The sequence below is a fragment of the Piliocolobus tephrosceles genome, chromosome 14 (assembly GCF_002776525.5).
Source record: "Piliocolobus tephrosceles isolate RC106 chromosome 14, ASM277652v3, whole genome shotgun sequence".
Classification (NCBI taxonomy): domain Eukaryota; kingdom Metazoa; phylum Chordata; class Mammalia; order Primates; family Cercopithecidae; genus Piliocolobus; species Piliocolobus tephrosceles.
In genome coordinates this window covers 28,213,387-28,233,884 of record NC_045447.1, presented here as the reverse complement: position 1 = coordinate 28,233,884, position 20,498 = coordinate 28,213,387, and the positions used below count along the sequence as shown (strand labels likewise).

The following is a 20,498-nucleotide window of genomic DNA, read 5'->3' as shown; positions in this document are numbered from 1 at the left end:
CCCTACCATTGTCCCTCTAAAGCAGGGTGCCCTAAGATTGATTGGCTGCAGCCCTGAAAGTTGAGAACTAGGACACAAGACAAGAAAGGGAAGAAGGGGAAGGGAGAGAAGGATGCGGAGAACAAAATGTGTCAATGTGTGAAATTTTAGTTCGATGTTGTAAAACAGGAAAACAAAACAAAACAAATTCTATGACTAACCCAATAACAAAGAATGTCTTATGGCAATGGCACCTTCCAAGGTGTAGAATTCATTTATTATTGTCATTTTCACTACTGTTTTTGCTGAAGTTTCTTTTCTGTTACTTGAACAAAATCATTTTTCTCGTAATTTGTTAATAAAATTGTTCCATTTTATCTGTCTATCCTACATCCCTTCGAAGACAGTACATAAACAAATGAACATGCTTTTCCAGCTTGTAACTTGAGGCATGGTAGAATGAGAATTAGATGGGGAGCTGGAAGACTGGGGTTGTAAATGCCCCTCTTTAGTTAATGTGATTTTGGGGTCCATTTACCACTCAGACACTGATTTTCTCATATCTACACTAACACAGATGTCAGGTGACTGTCAAAGATGATCTCTAATGGCATAGTTAGAGACATCAGGGCTAATGTTCTCTAATTTTGTCCAGTTACAATAAAGTAACTTGGAGTCCCTGTTCTTCTTTACCTCACTAAGAACATTTCAAGTGTCATTTAAAATTTGATTCTTGTTTGTCAATGTGTTTTTTGGCTCTTCTGTGGAAACTGCTACAGTCTTAAGCCTGTCAAGGGAGTATAAAGACATCCGAAGAAAATTGGAAGACTGGACCGGGCGTGGTGGCTCACTCCTGTAATCCCAGCACTTTGGGGGCCGAGGTGGGAGGATTATGATGAGGTCAGGAGATCAAGACTATCCTGGCTAACACGGTGAAAACCTCGTATCTACTAAAAATACAAACAAATTAGCCAGGCGTGGTGGCATGTTCCTGTAGTCCCAGCTACTTGGGAGGCTGAGGCAGGAGAATCACTTGAATCCGGGAGGCAGAGATTGCAGTGAGCCGAAATCACGCCACTGCACTCCAGTCTGGACAAGAGAGCAAGACTCCATCTCAAAAAGTAAATAAATAAAATCAAATTGAGAGACTGACAATGTAACTTCACTAATTTGTCTATGTAAAAAATAGTAATAAAGAAAATGGAAAAGTATATACTTTTTAAATTTCTAGTATTCTCAAAAGACTCATATGAGGTTAGAACTGGAAGTTAAATGATTATTCTCTGTCAAAGTTCAGGAATAACAAGAGTAGGATAGTTTAAGATAGGTGCGGCCTTATTGAGACCCAAACTTATTTATTCAACATGTGACTCACAAAAAGTGAAAGGCAAAATAGATTTATCACCTCAGATTCTAAAACAGGAATAAAACAAACAAAATGACTTTCATCCAGGAAGAAAGCAAAAGTACATCCGCAGTTCTTACGGTCAGAGAGTGTGTGCTGCCCTTAGAGCCAAGTTTAGTTCTTGGTAATTCTACCCAAGTCTGAAAGGAAATCAAGATGACTGTCCACATTGACGCAAATCACAGGACATGAAGGCAATGTCAGGCATTTCAGGTTGTAAAAGTAGCAAAGCAGAAATCCCATGGAGGAAAACACAGAGAATCCTATAGTCCTGATACCGTGTTTGGTGGACTGAACAAAGACGAACGTGGAGCTGGGAGATATTTGGCACAGAATAAAACAGAGTTTGAATTGCGGCTCTTCACTCACTACAAGTTAGTAAACTAATGCCATAGCACGCTACTCAGTACAATGGGTACTCTGAAAGAAGCGAGTGCTCTCTTTCTTCCCTGCTGTGAACCTGCCAGTAAACCAAAACCCTGAACAGTTAGAGCCAAAGAGCAAGAGAAAGTCTAGCAACGTGTCCCAAAGTGATTAGAAACTGTCTTGCTTTCCTCCTATGGAAATACCAAGCATTTTTTTTGTGGAAATCTGAATTCACAGATGAAATTCAGAGTAAATAGTAATATTCCTTTTGTTTTACAATCTTGGAAATAGTGGTTGGCATGGAGGGAGCAGAGCTTGCTTTTTAAAAAGAAAATTATTTGTATTTTTATAACCAGATTTATTTAAAGTTATACCAGTAATATATCTCTGTTATTTTGGCATGTAACTAATATAGAAAAATTTCATGTCCCTCTTGCTTTGTCCAATAAATATAATTTCTAAAATATTTCAGAAGTTGAGTAATTTTACTTATTAGAATGATTTTATAAAATAAACAGCCAAATCACGTAGGTTGTCTTTTAGAATTTTCTTAAAGGGAGCCTTATCTATATTTAGACATATTTTTAAGAGGCAGTAGTTTTTGTTAAAAATACATGACCTGTGAGGTCCTTTTATCTTACTACCTGTGTAAACCAAAATAATTACATGTAACAAGTCTTATGTGGAATAATTCAGCAGCCAGTTTGAAAGAGGCTAACATTTCTGGCTATGTTAATCAGAAGAACTATGGAAATGTCTCTTGGTTTATTATCCCTTTTTCTATGATTCATAAACAGACATTATTACAACTGCATACACATGAACCCTACTGGGCCACATTCTTTTTTTTTTTCCCAAGATGGAGTCTTGCTCTGTCACCAGGCTGGAGTGCAGTGGCACCATCTCAGCTCACTGCAACCTCCGCCTCCCGGGTTCAAGCGATTCTCCTGCCTCAGCGTCTCGAGTAGTTAGAACTATAGGCAGGTGCCACTAAGTCCAGCTAATTTTTTTGTATTTTTGGTAGAGACAGGGTTTCACCATGGTAGCCAGGATGGTCTTGATCTCCTAACCTTGTGATCTGCCCGCCTTGGTCTTCCAAAGTGCTGGGATTATAGGCATGAGCCACCGCACCCTGCTGGGCCACATTCTAACAGTTCCACAGGGTATTCCCAGCCAGCTGGAACTATCTGCAAGACAGGGCCATTGAGGCCAGAATACCTTTCAGAGGTCTTCGCTAGCTAAGGTCAAATCATAAAATTATCAGATTATCCATAGCTGGGGGTAGATTCTCTCAAGACAGCATTAGTAATATATTAATGATACATTAAGAAGTAGTCCACGGGTCTATAACTGCTCTATCACCTTCAAAGAGTTTTTACACACATTATGTCAGGTACGAATTATTATGCCTATTTAATAGAGCTTCCTATCCTACTGCTTCTTTTTAGAAAAAAAAGTTTTATTATGATTCTTATTATATACATTTAAGGTGTAAAACATGATGTTTAGATAAACATATACCATGACATGATGACTACAGTCAAGCAAATTAACAGGTCCATCTCCTCACATAGTTATGGCTAACTCAGAAAGAGAGAACAAAACACCCAGAGCAGGGAGCTGTTTCTCCAGCTCCCTCAGGTCCATATGCCTGAGTGACTTGGAGAAAATCATGTATTTCCTGTAACTACCAGACACAGTCACCTCAATTAAGTATTCTGTTTTGCTTAGGCATACCTTGGTAAAAGCTCACAGTACTAATGTGGACTCACCCCTTTGATCTTTGAAACCTGAGGCACGAAAAAATATCAGAATGGAGGGCAGAGGGATTTGTTTTTATTTTCAGATCATCAAAAATACTAAACTGTTGATCAGAACGATCCATTAAGAAAGAAAAACAAACTCAAACTATGACTAACAGGGCCTGCTGTGCGTGAGTTACAAACTGAATCAAGCAAGGCCTCTGGAAGCAGGGGGGAAAGCATTCAGGAGCCACTTCGTACGCCGGCATGAACCTCCTAACATGTTGGTCTCTTTGCTGAACTATTTCAACACCTGGATGAAGTCCAGGAGCAGAGAGGTCAGGCAGTTTAAAAACTGCTTCTCTTTCCTACTAAGGATGTTTTCAGTGACCTTGAGGAGGTGTTTAAGAATGACTTTCTTAGGTGTGAACATGAAAACAGTGGGACTTAGGGCAACATTTGGGGAGATTTCTTGCTTCAAAGTTGTCTCTGAGGCATTGCGCATTCCTGCTTCTTGCAGGAGGGAACTATCTTTGCAAAGGATTTTGCAAACTGCTCTGCTTTTGCTTATCTAAACTGGAAAGAGATATAAACAAAATATAAAATACAAAATAGCATAAAGTCTGTTGATTGAGCATAGAGGCTTGGGGTCTTTAGCTTTTTTTCTCATTGTTGCTTTGTATTAAAATTCAGTCAAGTCCAAATATTTTCAGTCCCCTTGATCTAACTTGGATACTCATATAATGAGACATTGCACTCCTGATAAATATGATAATGATGAGTTTAGTTTCAATTCCAACTGAGTACATGTCTCTTAAAAATATTTTTCTCTTCACTTTGTAAATTTCTCATAGAGTCTAGGTTGCTTATCTGGGGAAAATGCCTCAATACTTGATCTGATCTGGAAAGATTTCCAGTTAAGGTAAATTGATACTCACATAAGCCAGTTTTTATCATAAGAATTGAGACCAGCAGTGAAGGTAAAGAATAAAAAGCTAGTTTGACAAACGTTCACTGCGTAGGATAGCTACACAGTGCTTGGTGCCAGGGATAGCCAGCCACCTGGCAGCTAGGAAGAAAGCTGGCCTTACCTCAGAGCTTTCTTCTTCCTGGCTAGTCAAACTGTGAAAATCCTCTCTCATGCAATGCAATAAAATAATTGGCTCCAAAATGTTTCATTCTCAGTCTCATTCCCTAATATTGGACAGAGGAATCTCTTTCAGCCAAGCAGCCAAGCTCAGGCCAACATAGGACGTACCTCCACTCCTTTAGGATAAAGTCAGGGCATAACACCAGCTGATTCCTTAATTGTCATTTCACTCCATTGTCTCTCAAATTGGCATCATGTTTCCCTCTTCTAAGTAGTCTTTCACACTCTCTTGAATGGACCCAGAGAGTCCATAGAAGATTAAATCTAATTTAATCTTCTAATTAAAGATTAGTTATTGAAAAAGTGGTACTGTGCTCAAGAAAACAATGAAAAAAGAACCACCATTTAAAAAAATGCCACCACCTTAACAATGACATTTGTCAGATACATATTTTGTTCATGGTTGGTTGATTTGTTAAGGTAATTGTTACTCCTGTTTTCTAATGACTTCTCATTTGTTCTCTCTTCTAGGACTAGGGAAGGCACTGTAACATAATGTTTAAAAGCATAGGCTTTGGTGTGAGACACACTAGGATGCAAATTCTAACTATGCAACCTTGTAAAATGTGCCGGGCAGCTATCTTTCCTATGGAGCTGAAGTAATGTTGACTAATATATATGCATTTGTATAAATTAAGCTGTTAATTGTGTGTCAATATTGCATTGATATGATGGCTCTTTAAGGACATTTGATTTTCTGGTTTAAGTAGTACCTCCTGCATGAACCTCCTAACGTGTTGGTCTCTTTGCTGAACTATTTCAACACCTGGATGAAGTCCAGGAGGAGAGAGGTCAGGCAGTTTAAAAACTGCTTCTCTTTCCTACTAAGGATGTTTTCAGTGACCTTGAGGTATTATGTATGTATTATGTATGTCATGCCTCAAAGACAGACTTGGCTTCACAACCATTTTTCTTGATAACCATCCACCTATCTGACATGCATTTATGGGGAACTGAACAGGAGTTATGAAAATAAGTCCTCAAGTCTGCAACCTCTCATACTTAACTGTCATCTGCAGGACATTGAAGACATATATCGGAGGTTCCACACTGTATATCATTCACACCTTGTATTGGTTATCTATGGCTGTATAACAAATCAGCCCAAAGCTTAGTGACTTAAACCAATAGCTATTAGTGCTCACAAGTCTGTGGTTCAACTGGATGGTTTTGCTGATTTGGTTTTGCTTCTAGGCAGGACTGCCTGATCTTGGCTGGTCAAGTTCCTGTGATTGACAGGTTGAAAGGGTGCTAGTTGGTTCAGAATAGCCTTATGCATACCTTGGATGGTTGTTGTTGGTTCCCACCTGGGGCAGTGGGGATAAACGGGCCATGTGTGTTTCATCTTCTAGCATGCTGGCTCTTGCTTGTTTATAGCCCCAGGTTCCATAAACAGAGAGCAAGCCACAATGTGCAAGAACTTTAGTTTCTGCTCATTCATTCTAAAATACATCACAAGGCTAATCTAGATTCAAATTATGGAGGAAAATGCTACTTCTTGAGGGAAGAGCTACAAAGTCACATTGCAAGGGCATGGGCATAGGGAGGGAAAATCTTTTGGCTATTTTTGCAGTGTACCACATGCACTTGATTATAATCTTAATGTTTTCCCTTCAAATCTACTGACGTAGTATAGTAGGAAATCCTTGACTGAGTTCTATCTTTTATTTTCCTTTACTCCATCAGGTTTCTTCTGGGTCCATTCAAGAGAGTATGAAAGACCGAGTGATTGACTCAAGACTGCAGCTGTTTATCACCAAGCCAGGACTCTACACATGCATAGCTACCAATAAGCATGGGGAGAAGTTCAGTACTGCCAAGGCTGCAGCCACCATCAGCATAGCAGGTAGGATGCCCCTTCACATTTGCATTTTTTCAGGAGAGGGGAGAGTTGATACTATTCTACAATATCCAGCACTGGAGAAAATCTCCCTTTTCTTTTATCTCTTATTTCAGTTGCATTTGGGCTATTTCCTTCTCCATGGGGATACTCCAGAGGTAACCTAGATATGGATTTTGGCAGATTTGCTGCCTGAAAAACTAAATCCTCAATACCTGCCCAAGTGATAGGTAACAGCTTCCAGGAACACACTTTTTCCTCCTTCCTTTCTTTCCATTTTTCTTATCTTGTTTCCTTTTCTCCATTTCTCTTTCCTTCCTGCCTTCCTCCTTCACCCCTTCCCTCCCTCCCTCCCTAACTTCCTTCCTTCCTCCCTCCCTCCCTTTCTTCCCTTCCTTTCCTTCGTCCTCTCCCTTCCTTCCTCCCTCCTCTTCTGCCTCCTTTCCTCCCTCCCTTCCTTCCTTCCTCCCTCTTCCCTTCCCTCCCTCCCTCTTTTCCTTTTCTTTCTTTAATTTCCTTTCCTTTTCCTCACTCTTCATTTTCTCTCTTGGTTGATCAAACTTTCCAAAGCTCTCATGGAAAAAGTTGGCAGACTTTCAACATGGTCATGCCAATTTCTACATGGCTATTTCCTGCGGGCATTTTTACCTATGAGCATGATCCTTGTGGTCTTTCCCTTTCCTGCTTCAGCAAGCCACAGCAGGACTTACAGGTGTTTTCAAGAAAAAGGCCGACACACGGATTTCTAGGATATTTGTGTTGAGTTCTAAAGGTTTATTTTTAAAATGTAAATGTCCCAAAGGCTTCTGAGAACATTTATAGTATTCCTAGAGATGGAAATAATCCCTGTATCAGGAAATGCCAGGCATATTAGATTCACAGCGTGCCTATGGCTCAAGGGTCAGGAGAGAGGTGCTTGGCCTGACATGTAAGGCAAGCATGGATAGAGCTTGTGCCCAGGGCCAACTCCCCACAGCCTGCTGTTTCTTATTACAGTACCACCTCTTTGATCTGATGGGGAACTTTCCATTAATGTCTGTGATTTGTAATATGAGGTGAATAAAAGCTACAGATAAATGATAAGGAGCACTGGACAAGGCTGGCCTTCTGGGACATGCCTGTGAAGGAAAAGGAAGGCTTCAAAATTAAGGCTCCCTCTCCTGTCTCCCCCAGTGATATCTCTGCCTACCATGTCTTCAGACATCATATCAGTTATTCTAGCATTTCCACAGATGTGAAATTATTTCTCCCAGAAAATGAAAAGTCTTCTAAAAGTAAATTCAACTCAATTTAACAAATAATAATATCATATAATTAGCAATAGTAAAATAATATGATATAAATAGTAATAAGAATTACTATTTACATAGCACTTTGCTGTTTATAAAGCACTTTTACATGCATTTATTGAATACTCTAGATGACACCCATTGTGTTGGGTAGAGTAAGAGATGAAAAGTTAATTTAAAAATAGGTCCTGCCTTCCAGGGACTCTAAATCTAGAAGGAAGTCAGTTGGTCACATATATTATGGCACAGACTGTATTCTATTGCAGAAGCATACACAAAATACAACATCAGAACAAGAGAGGGAGGGTGTCAGGGAATCCTTGGAAAAAAGGTATCATTGGAGCAGAAGATGTGGATATGAGATAACTAGGTTGAAGTCAAACCTTTCAAACCTGTTCAAAAAACAGCAAATCAATGGTCAAGGCTAGAGCATGAGAGAGACAGCAGGGAGGTGGAAAGTGGAAACAAAGGTTGAAACATGGGCTCTAGCCAGGTTATGAAGAGCCTGCATAGGTCGTGAGAAGTCATTTAATGATTTAGAAGAAATAAGTGTAATAGTCAGATATATCCTCTAGCAAATTAACAGATGCTGAGGTGTCAGGAGGTTGGGAAGTGTGGCAAGGGGTCAGGAAGCTCTTCCAGGTGTCTCAAAAAGTCATGAAGGTCTGAACAGCAGCAGCAGCATTGGTTCAAAGGGAAGAGGAGAGACGCACAGGACAAATATGGATAGGAATAAGGTTTGCAAATGCTTGAAAATGGCAGTGGGCTAGAAGAATGAGTTCAGATGTGTCTGATTTTGAAAGGTGCCCAGGACAAACAATAATATATAAACACAAAGCATGTGAACAGGAGAAGGTCCAGGAGATAATAGAATACTCAAAAATGCTGATGCCTTTGAATTACCTGAAATTATTCTGGTCTCGCTGTCTTTGTTTGATTTGACATTCGATCAAGACCTACTGTTAAATAAACATATATTTATAAAAATCTCTCAATATATATTTAGAAAACATCTATGTATGTGTGTATGTATGTTTATATACACACACAGAGACAGAGAGAATCACATTTACATATGAATACTCAATCTAAGAAAATAAACTGATCTACTTTAATTTACCCTGCACTTTCACTGGGCAGAAGAAAAATATTAATGTTACCAATTTTAGGAGAGTTTCATTTCAGGTCATTATTCAGTCACTCAAAGATACCTCTGCCAGAGCTCTTTCTCCCTATTCTTCCTTCCTTCTCTTTCCCTAGACGGCAAAGGAGAAGAGGATTTGTATTTAGGCAGTGGTGTCTTCTGGACACCCCCTACACCACTGCTACCCCCTGGGTCTCTACTGAAGTCTGCAGCTGAGGAACTTGTGATTTTATCTCTTGGCTTGGTTAGGGCCCAGGGGATTTCCCTGGCTGGCTCAGCCTCTTTGAGACATCTTTTGGAGCAGCACAGCCCTCTGCATGTCAGCCAAATCCTTCATCATGCCCTTGTCTACACTCTGCTCTGCAACCTCGGCAGCTAGGTCTCCCTGTCTGTCCCTACTGTGGCCCTGTCACTGGCCTGCTGAATTTCAACACAGCTCCTTCAGTATTCCTCATAGGGCCTGAAGCAACTTCTAGATCACTTTCAAGGCATACAAAATTCAGGAGAGATTAGGGCTTGCTAACTCAATTCTGCTGTCTTCCCAACCTTGTCATGCTACCACTTTTACATGAATGTTGCCATTTATGTTGGAGTAAGGGATCCCTGTGGGTTTTTTTCCTATAGCATCCTAAATAAGAAGTTAGAAAAACTCTCTGTTTTTGGCTTTTTCCTTAATTGATCAATACACCTCTATTCTAGGATTCGGGTTCAGAAAAGGGATCTATAAAATCTATAAAATATCCCAATTTTAAATTTCCCTACCTTCCTTCTTTTCACAGCATACCAAGCGGGAAGAGCAAGTGGTCAGGAATCTCCCCCAGCCTTCAGTTCAGTAATCTTTAGAGCCGACTCATCATGAGTACAAAGGTGGTTGTGAAGGCAGTGCTGTAACCACTGAGGGGAACCTAATAAAATGGGTATATCTACTCCACACAAGGGGAGATTCATCCCATGGACACAATCTTTAAGATGCTGAGACTAAAGGGCATGATTGCCACCATGCTATATGCAGCAACATCATCTCTTCATCCCTGTCCTAGCCCAAATGAGAACCTGATCCAACTCCATAAATAGAACATCAACAGGGAAATCTGTAACCTTAAAAAATCGCATCTTCCAGTGGTAGAAAGAGCCTAAAGGTCTGAGACAGGCAGTACAGGAAGGCCATGTCCTAGGGTGTAGGGAGAGGTCATCCTAGATATCAGTAGACCAGAGTGAGAATGGGGACAATCAGCAACGGCCACCCAGGAAAAATAACAGTGGGATTTGCATGGGGGAAGGGATGGTGGGAGCAATGCAAAGATTGGCTTGACAGCAGACAGCAGCTTGCAATCTGCTGCAGCAGCAGAGGTGAGTGCCTGTGAAGAGCAGTCATCTCTGTAGGAATAACGGTTGTGTAGACTAGAACCAGTTATGACTTTTCATGAGCTTGACAATGGCAGTGTGATGGAGGTCAGCTTTAGAGTGGGGAGAAGTTGGGGACCCTGGAAGTGAGGCTTGAAGCCACTCTGGACAGGGGTATGTTTATAGTAGCTACCCAAGGAATTTGGGTAGAGGTAGAGCAGGCAGCATAAGGAGAGGGTTAACCTGTAACTGGGACCTGGGACTTTGCCCTTCTGAACCGCAAAGGCAAAAATTAAATCTGACCATATGCAGAATCATAGTGCTGTACAATGTTCACTGTCAAGTAAAGAAATGAGAGTTGTTAACAACTGAAAAATGGAAAAGACTAAAAAAGTCTAGCATGGATATGATAAATGAGAAACATGTCTATTAATTAAAAAATTGCTACACATCTAGCACTATTCCTTGATATAAGACCCTTTTGTCCAATCCCTGATTTATTTATCTGGTTGATTCTCACTGGTTATTAGGGGACCTGACACTCCCAGACCTTTCCCAAAATTTCCCCTTATTAGGCAGACCTAATAAGTGCGTGTCATGAGTGTGATTGAATAAGACTTCTGATGTCCCATGAGACATCTTCCAGTTTCTCCTCCTCTTTGACCTGCTCTTGTGAGTTAGACCTGCTAGAAGCCCCATGAAGGTCCCTCGGGAATCACTGAGGAAACTACCTCCCAACCCTGGGGTGCTCTGTGGACTGATATTTTAGGGAAATGAGGCTGCTTCGATGAAAAAGTGATCCTTGAAGCCTCTTTCATTCAGGGTCATTTGAAAGAAGCATGGCCTTATGCTCCCCCAGATCTCCCAGAACTCAAGTTTGGTATTTGATTTCTCCATTTCTGCTTTTGGCCCCTGTCTCTCGGCATTCAAAGAGGTTGGCTGGAAGTCCAGAGCTTCAAGTCAGACATGGCGCCTCTTTGCCATTCTGGCAATGCTTCCTTAATGCCAAACTCTGCTGTCTTCATTTAGCCATCTCTACCCTCCCCTGTGTAACTAGTACCCCTAGTAGTCAAGAGCCCCCTCCGTCACATTCCTCATGTTTCCCTTTGAAACTTCTACTCCATCTGTTTATTTGCTCTTCCCAGCAGGAAAACTGGAAATGGAAAAAGCTGATCTTATGCTTATGCTTAGGATTATGTCTGATGATATTTCTAGTGTTTGAAGGATAACAAAAGAAAAGATCAGCCTTCATTTTTCCAAAACCCTTCCATGTGTCTGCCCAAATCCTTATGCATTGTTTTAGAAATGTGATATATTTCTTTCTGACTCATTTACATTTACTGTTAGTCATCAAGAGGAGTCAGACAAAACTTTTGGAACCTCCCCCTATGAACCAGGAAGTTGCATTTCCCCTCCAGTCACAAACCCACAAGGCTCAAGTTGTGAAGTAAACTTGCCAGGATGCTGGGCAATTGACAAGATGCTTCTCTTTGTCATCAGAACACTAGGCCCTGTGGAAGAAAGCAAGATAGCCCATAATACCTATAGTGAGCATAGTCCCAGAACAGCTGGAGACCATCAAAATGGACACAGGGATTCAGAAGAGAAAAATACAGGCCAGGTGTGGTGATTCATGCCTGTAACCCCAGCACTTTGAGAGTCCGAGGTGGGCAGATCACCTGAGGTCAGGAGTTTGAGCCTGGGCAACATGGTGAAACTCCATTTCTACTAAAAAATACAAAAATTAGCCAGGTATGGTGATGCATGCCTGTAATCCCAGCTAGTTGGGAGGCTGAGGCACGAGAATCACTTGCACCTGGGAGTCGGAGGCTGTAGTGAGCTGAAATTGCGTCACTGCACTCCAGCCTGAGCAATAGAGTGAGACTCCATCTCAAAAGAGAGAGAGAGAGAGAGAAAGAAAATACGTATTTGCATTTCCCATTCTCAATGGCACCAACAGGTCCTTCATCGGAAAGTGAGGTCCATGGTTCTGTCCATGGTTATCCAGTCTCGGAGTACAGGGATGAGCCTATGGTCACACACCCATCTAACGTAAGCCACTCCCCATTCTACCAACAACCCCCACTTTCTATGTTGCCCTTTCTTTGAATTGACCTCAGGGTCTGAGACTTTTGGTCACTAAATTTAAAAGTCACATGAATACAGGTAGTATTATCAAAACTGAGCAGGAGGGAAAAATCTGATGTGATAGTACTGGAGTCTCCCAAACTCCCCAGATGAACTACATGGTTTTATTTTTCTTATTTCAAAAGAGGTGATGTTTCACTCTACTACAGTAAAAAAAAAAAAAATAGAACTTTGAACTCTATTTCATAATCAGTATAGCTGATTGAATGTACTGACATGTTTGACATGTTTCGTGCTCTTTCTCATGTCTGATAGCCACACTTCTGCTTCCTCCCAATGTTGGAGACAATTCTTGAGACTTGGTAACAGAGCAGTAGCACATAATTTGCTTTACTACTCAATGCTTCAACCATCGGTGGTAGAGAGTGCTCTTATCAACAAAACAGACACCATCCCTGGCATTCCATGCTGGCTTTGTCTGGTTTTAAATTAATTAAAGTTGTTTTGTTTTTGTTTTTAATAAAAGGGAAAAGGATAAATGGTAACAGCCAGTAGCCACACTAAATTGCTCCCAGATGTTCTGCAGTTAGGCATAAAAGGTAAGCATTCTTTTACAATCAGGCAGCTTTCTTATATTAGAACAGTTCTATGTTTCAGAAGAGAGCCAATGTTTTTACTGACTTCTAGATAATTGTAAAGATACTACAAATGTTGGTGGATATTTTAAGAATTTTTAAATACTACAAATATTGGTTAGATATTTTGAGAATTTTTAAAAAATTGAATTCTGAGCTTAAAGCACTTTATAGTTGCAAGGTTCTTGGACCCCTTCCTCATTTCCTAGCCACACCCCCCACCACAAAAAGAAAAGAAATTATAAGTGGAGACATTTCCTATAGAAGCTCATTATCTCCTCCCAAGTACTATGGCTGGATTCTCTTTGGCATTGACTTATCTCCATGCTCTTGGAACCTCCTTCCACATTACAAAATGAGGGCTCTTTAATTTACATAACCTTGGCCCCCTTGTTTTTCAATAGATCTTCCTGCTCAGCTGCTATTAGAATCTGCCTTTGTGCTTCCAAATTATATGCCATTTTCTCTGGAGGAATTTTCAAGTATTCCAATGTTTTTCCTCTCACTATGCTATTTGCACAATGGCAGAATTGCCTTGAGATTTGGGGGCATGAAGGCACTTCTTTCCTGAGTTCAGCAGTGACATAGAGTCCTCTTCATTCTCTTCCATAGCCTTTGGTCATTTTAATTAAGAGACTCTTGCAGGCCTCTTGCCCAGTTCGCTAAAATTTAGATTCTCTACAATTTATAATTTGTAGACATCATTGGCATCATCTCTTAGATGATCAAAATATCAATCCTACAGCCCAGCCTGCCTAGCTCAGCAAAAGAGAGAGAACCTACTAGATTTTTTCAGAATGGAAATAGGTATAAAATTTATAAGATTTAGCTATTGTCCAGCAACTTATCTGGTAGCTAGAGTCCTGCAAATCTTAGACATATCTTGATATTTCCTTCATAGTCACTCCAGAGTCTGTTAGTTCTTATGTATAAAGAATTTTCACAAAGAAATCCAGCTTTTCTCACTGCTAGAAGGATGTCGCCTTCGGTCCCTAAGCAAAGTGACTCATTTAGGGGAGGGATAAAATTTTAGGGCTAGTATTGGCTAAAACCCTATTCTGGGTCAAAAGTTTGTTTGTAAAGCCCATTGTAGACAACTTTGAATCACTCATAAATGGGAACCAGAGAGGTAACGAAGATCTGAGGCTATATGTGTAACCAGTGTATTGAACAATTTAAACTTGACAGGTACACAGAGAAAATGTTGTCTTCTGCAACCACTGGGGACTGAGGAATTATGCTTTTTAGACTCTCCTTGCCCCTCCTGAGAGCAAATCCTTTACAAACTTTCAGGCGGATTCCATAATTTCCAGGTAATGTTTAGAGATTAAAAACCCAGACCGATCTAGTTTAAAACTCTATTCTTATATAATTTAAACCTCATCTGCTTCACTCTCTCCACGGCCAGCCATTCTTTCATTCAGGAACATGGAGAGTAGACAAAATTAGTCTGCTACAGTTATGCACCCTTCCCTTCTACCCTTTCCTCCTGTTCCTCTTCATCTCTGGCATATTTAAGGAGAAGAGGATTTACAAGGAAGGGGGAAAATGTGTTTTCCTAAATGGAATATGTTTTAGTTCTTTCTCTGTTAATTGTTATTGCTTCTCTGACTAATAATAATAATGCTAACAATTGCAAGGTACATTCTCAGTGCCCAGTGCTTTATATATACATGAATTTATTTAATACCCACATCTCAGTGAAATGGATACTTTTATTATCCCCACTTCACAGATGAGCAAACTAATGTTCAGAAAGGTGCCCAGGCTGACATAGCTAGTAAATGGCAGAACCGGTATTGAAACCCAGCAGGTGCAGCATCCAGACTTTTAATGCCTTGATGGGTTATTAATGTCTCTCTATTGCAGGCACCTGAATACTGACTGTCTCCTAGGACATTTGGGTTCTTTGGAGGGTCCTTCAGAGGACTGTGTATTGCATAGTGCCCTGATGTGGGAGATTCTTTACTGGTTCAACCTCTCATAATCCCCAGTCCCTGATCTCAATCCTTATTGAGGTAACCTGCAATTGCTTATGACTGGGGTTCTTCGTCTGGTGTCCAGTCTTCTTGGTAACTTAGCTACCTTCATAGCATCCACTAAACACACAGGAATGTCCCATGTCCCTGCCGTCCCAATGGTGGGGAGCTCTACTCCTGGATCCTCTCTCTCTGCCCTCAGATTGTTGCAATTCTTTTTAGACAGTAATATTATTTAAAAAAAAAAAAAAAGACAAAACAAACCCTTTCCTTGTCTCTGAGTCCCAGTTTCTTCATTCTTAGGAAGTTGAAAAATCACTCCATGAGATGTGTTGTTATCATTTACATCACTCAAGAACAAGAAGATCTAGGGAAATAATTCATCCCTTTCTCCTTGTATTTGCTGAGATGCCCTTCATCTTTATTTGAAGGCTGAGAACCAAAGCTATTTGGTTATAGGGCCTTCAAATTGCAACAAAGGTTGGGGTGATTGTGCCTTTTAGGAAATTCCAAGGAAAAATATCAAGTTGTGTGTGTGTGTCTGTGTGTGTGTGTGTGTGTGTGTGTTTACATATTTCCTACAATCATTTGTCTTACTTTTTGAGGGCATGTCAACTACCGATGGAAAAAAAAATAAATACAAGGGGGTCCATGCTGTGAGTAGTTGAAATAAAAATACTGGTGTTTTGATGGGATGAATTCAGTATATTTATAATAGAATAATTCACCCAGAATCAACTTCTAAAACCAGGTTGCCTTAACTCATTTAACTCAATTTCAGTTAGCCTGATGACTACTGCATCTAATTGAAAATTTAGAATTAAAAATGAAATATTGGCCGGATGCAGTGGCTCATGCCTATATCCCAGCACTTTGGGAGGCCGAGGCGGGTGGATAATTTGAGGTCGGGAGTTTGAGACTAGCTTGGCCAACATGGTGATACCCCATCTCTACTAAAACTACAAAAATTAGCCAGGCAGGGTGGCAGGTACCTGTAGTCCCAGCTACTCAGGAGGCTGAAGCAGAATAATTTCTTGAACCCCAGAGGCAAAGGTTGCAGTGAGCCAAGATTGTGCCACTGCGCTCCAGCCTGGGCAACAGAGTGAGACTCTGTCTCAAAAAAAAAAAAAAAAAGAAAGAAAAGAAAAGAAAAAAGAAACATTTACCAAATAATATGGCTGAGTATTTATGACTTATTTTTGTATTGCTAATACTTTATCACATATAGGGAATCATGAGATTGTTACATATTGTTGTAACTGTCTTTTTCTGTTTCACTCATTTTGAACACTTGCATTATTCTTCAGCCAATTTGTCAAAAAAGTCTATTTCTTTACAATTTTGAATTTCTGCTAAAAATATTTAGTGAAATAAAATTTATTCCATTAAAATATGAACCTTTTGATTATTATTGCCTCCTTGTTACTTTCCTTTATTATAAGAGTCTATGAACTCTACGTGTGTGTGTGTGTGTATATATATATATACACACACACACACACATACATATGTATGCATTAACCAAATTAGCATACTCTCAGAGCTCATTTCTGTTTAGTGAGGTATTTGTATTTTAAAAGAATAAAGAAAAGTGGGTCCCTCTTTTGATCACCATTCCATGTTATTTATCAGGATATCTAATTGATAAAGATTTTGTTTTGTTTTGAGACAGAGTCTCTCTCTGCCTCCCAAGTTGGAGTGAAGTGGTGTGTGATCTTGGCCCATTGCAACCTCTGCCTGAGCTCAAATGATCCTCCTGCCATAGCCTCCCAAGTGGCTGGGACTACAGGTGTGTGCCATCATGCTCAGCTAATTTTTGTACTTTTTGTAAAGAAGGAGTTTCACCATGTTGCTCAGACTGGTCTTAAATTCCCTGGCTCAAATGATCCTCCTGCCTGGGCCTCCCAAAGTGCTAGAATTACAGGCATGAGCCACCATGCCTAGCCTTAATTGATAAAGTTTTAAAATGTAAAATGATGCATCATTTCCAAAGGAACTTATTGTAAGAATCATAAAATTTTGAAAAACACTTTTCAAAATGCCACTGGAGTGTCAACAAATTAACACCATCTGTGACAACTTTTTCCATTCTGCCAAAACCTGATAAAGCTCTACTGAAGTAAAGAAATTGGTTTCACAGAGCCAACATCATACTGAATGGGCAAAAGCTGAAAGTATTCCCCTTGAAAACCAGAATAAGACAAGGATGCCCACTCTCACCCCTCCAATTCAACATAGTACTAGAAGCCCTGGCCACAGCAATCAGACAAGAGAAAGAAAGAAAAGGCATCCAAATAGGAAGAGGGGAAGTCAAAGTATCCCTGTTTGCAGATAACATGATTCTATATCTAGAAATCCCATAGTCTGTGCCTAAAAGCTCCTTGAACTGTTGTTAAGCAACATCAGCAAAGTTTCAGGGTACAAAATTAATGTACAAAAATCAGTAAATTCCTATATACCAACAATCGCCAAGCCAAATCAGAAACACAATCCCTTTCACAATTGCTACAAAAGGATAAATACCTAGGAATACAACTAACCAGGGTGGTGAAAGATCTCTGCAATAAGAATTACAAAGCGCTGCTCAGTGTGCCCAAAGAAATGTATAGATTCAGTGCTATTGCTATCAAACAACCAATTACATTCTTCACAGAACTAGAAAAAAAAACTATTCTAAAATTCATGTAGAATCAAAGAAGGGCCCAAACAGCCAAGGCAACCCTAAGCAAAAAGAACAAAGCTGGAGGAATCACGGTATCTGACTTCAACCTATACTACAGGGCTACAGTAACCAAAACAGCATGGTACTGGTACAAAAACAGACACATAGACCACTGGAAGAGAATAGAGAGCCCAGAAATAAAACCACACACTTACAACCATCTAGACTTAGGCAAAGCTGGCAAAAACAAGCAACGGGGAAAGAATCCCTATTTAATAAATGGTGCTGTGATAGCTGGCTAGCCATATGTAGAAGATTGAAACTGGACCCCTTCCCTACACCATATACAAAAATCAACTCAAGATGGATTATAGACCTAAATGTAAAACCTAAAATGGTAAACCTGAAAGATAACATAGGAAATAACATTTTGGACATAGGAACTGGCAAAGATTTCATGACAAAAATGCCAAAAGCAATTGCAGCAAAAGCAAAATCTGACAAATGGAACTTAATTAAACTTAAGAGCTTCTGCATAGCAAAAGAAACTATCAACAGACTAAACAGGCAACTTACAGAATGGGAGAAAATATTTACAAACCATACACCTGACAAAGGTCTAGTATTCAGAATCTACAAGAAACTTACACATACAAGCACAAAAACAACCTCATTTAAAAGTGAGCAAATGGCATAAACCCACTTTTGAAAAGAAGACATACATGCAGCCAACAAGCATATGAAAAAATGCTCAATATCACTAATCATTAGAGAAATGCAAATCAAAACCACAATGAGATACCATGTCACTCCAGCTATTATTAAAAAGTCATAAAATAACAGATGCTGTTCAAGACCAGCCTGGACGACATGGCAAAACCTCGTCTCTACTAGAAATCCAAAAGTTAGCCAGGTGTGGTAGCACGTGCCTGTAATCTCAGCTACGTGGGAGGCTGAGGCAGGAAAATCACTCGAACCTGGGAGGCGGAGGCTGCAGTGAGCCAAGATCACACCACTGCACTGCATTCTCTCCTGGGCAACACAGTGAGACTCTGCCTCAAAAGAAATAAAAAATAAAAAAATAACAGATACTGGTGAGGTTGCTGAGAAAAGGGAACTCTTATACATTGCTGGTGGTGGTGTAAATTAGTTCAACCACTGTGGAAAGCAGGGTGGTAAGTCCTAAGATAACTAAAAACAGAACCACCATTCAACTCAGCACTCCCACTACTGAGTATACATCCAAAAGAATATAAATCAGTCTACCATAAAGACACATGTGTGCAAATGTTCATTGCAGCAACATTCATAATAGCAAAGATGTGGAATCAACCTAAATGCCTATCAATGACAGATTGGAAAAAGAAAATGTGGCACATATACACCATGGAATACTGTGGAATACTATGTGGTCATAAAAAATAATAAGATTATGTCCTTTGTAGGAACATGTATGGAACTGGAGGCCACTATCCTTAGCAAACTAATGCAGGAACAGAAAACTAAATACTGCATATTCCCACTTATAAATGGGAGAACACATGGACAGAAAGAGGGGAACAACAGACACTGGGATCTACCTGAGGGTAGAGGGTTGGAGAAAGGAGAGGATTAGAAAAAAAATAGAACAACTTCCGGGCACTATGCTTAGTACCCGGGTGATGAAATAATCTATACACCAAACTCCCAAGTCACAAGTTTACCTACATAACAAACCTGAATATGTACCCCCGAACCTAAAATCAAAGTTACAATATTCTTCAGGATCATTGAATAAAAAGCCCATAGAGATTCAATAAAGTCATACACTGAAAGTTATAAAAGTCACCAACCCTCACAAATCTAAAAGAGAATGATCAGAAATACAAGCTCATTGTATTTTAAGAAGATTGATCTCTCAGAGAAATTCATGTTAGAGCCCTTAAAAATCCCCCCAGAAATGACACCCAAATGGATCTAAAACCTTCAAAAAGAAGTTAGACCTCAACATTAGGAGAAATTTTAATATGGCAAATTGATTTTAGACAAAGCATATGTTTTACTGTTTACTTTCATAATGAAGGTTAAGATGACAGGATGAAGTAACCATAAAGCACTTGGTAAAGAGTGTGAAGTTTTTAATTTACAAGAAAGAAAATGGAATAATTCAGAAATGCTGGTTATATCACACCCTTGCCAGGATTCTCATGCCTTGGGAGAGTCTAAGTTGGGGCTGTTTGTCCTGGGAATCACATACCACCAGAGGACAGGCATAGTCTCCTCAGAGACCTGAGTTTTTACATCCGTGAGCATAGGCAGCTACATAATTTGCAGGGCTAGGTGTTCAAAAAACAGTAAGGATTTCAAGGTAGTGACAGCAGAACATTAAATTAAGCCCGAGGCTTAATTCTGAGTGCAGATGATGTGCAGCTACCCAGGTCACATACCCCACCCCTGAGGCAGCCAGGTCTATGAGACCAACCATTGCCTACTTTCTACTTTCTCTTCTACCCTCTCTCCTCTACATCTTCTTTTCTTTTCTCCTTCTCCTTCTTCTTTTTCTTTTTCTTTTTTTTTTCCCCTCTAGGTCTACTTTATGCATCTTCTCTGTTAACCTCCACATCTTGCTTTCTTAGTGTAAAGTCCCTGGGTAGCTAATGGAGGGAAATTCTGAGCTTAGATATTCCCCTGGTGGATGTTACCCATGATTGACTCAGTTTGAAAAGAACACGTTTCCTAAAGATACTCAATATTTTCTTAATTTCCTCCAAGTCTGCCCATTAATGCAGCAGCTGGCCTCCTAGCAGAAGCAGAGAACTTTTCAGAAACTGAGAGATCAGTAGTATCAAAACAATTTCTTTCAAAGCATAAGATGAAAATGTACTAATGTTCTTTC

General features: G+C 39.9%; 1 protein-coding gene across 4 annotated transcripts in view; it reads left to right on the top strand.

Annotated features, from left to right (window-relative positions):
* The window catches only part of MUSK (muscle associated receptor tyrosine kinase), a 137,195-nt gene that overhangs the window by 82,709 nt on the left and 33,988 nt on the right, over positions 1–20,498 (top strand). For all 4 annotated transcript variants that reach the window (XM_023201329.3, XM_023201320.3, XM_023201325.3 and 1 more), the window contains one exon: positions 6,329–6,488. In XM_023201329.3, the coding sequence (XP_023057097.2) occupies positions 6,329–6,488 (160 nt within the window). The remainder of the gene's footprint in view (positions 1–6,328; positions 6,489–20,498) is intronic.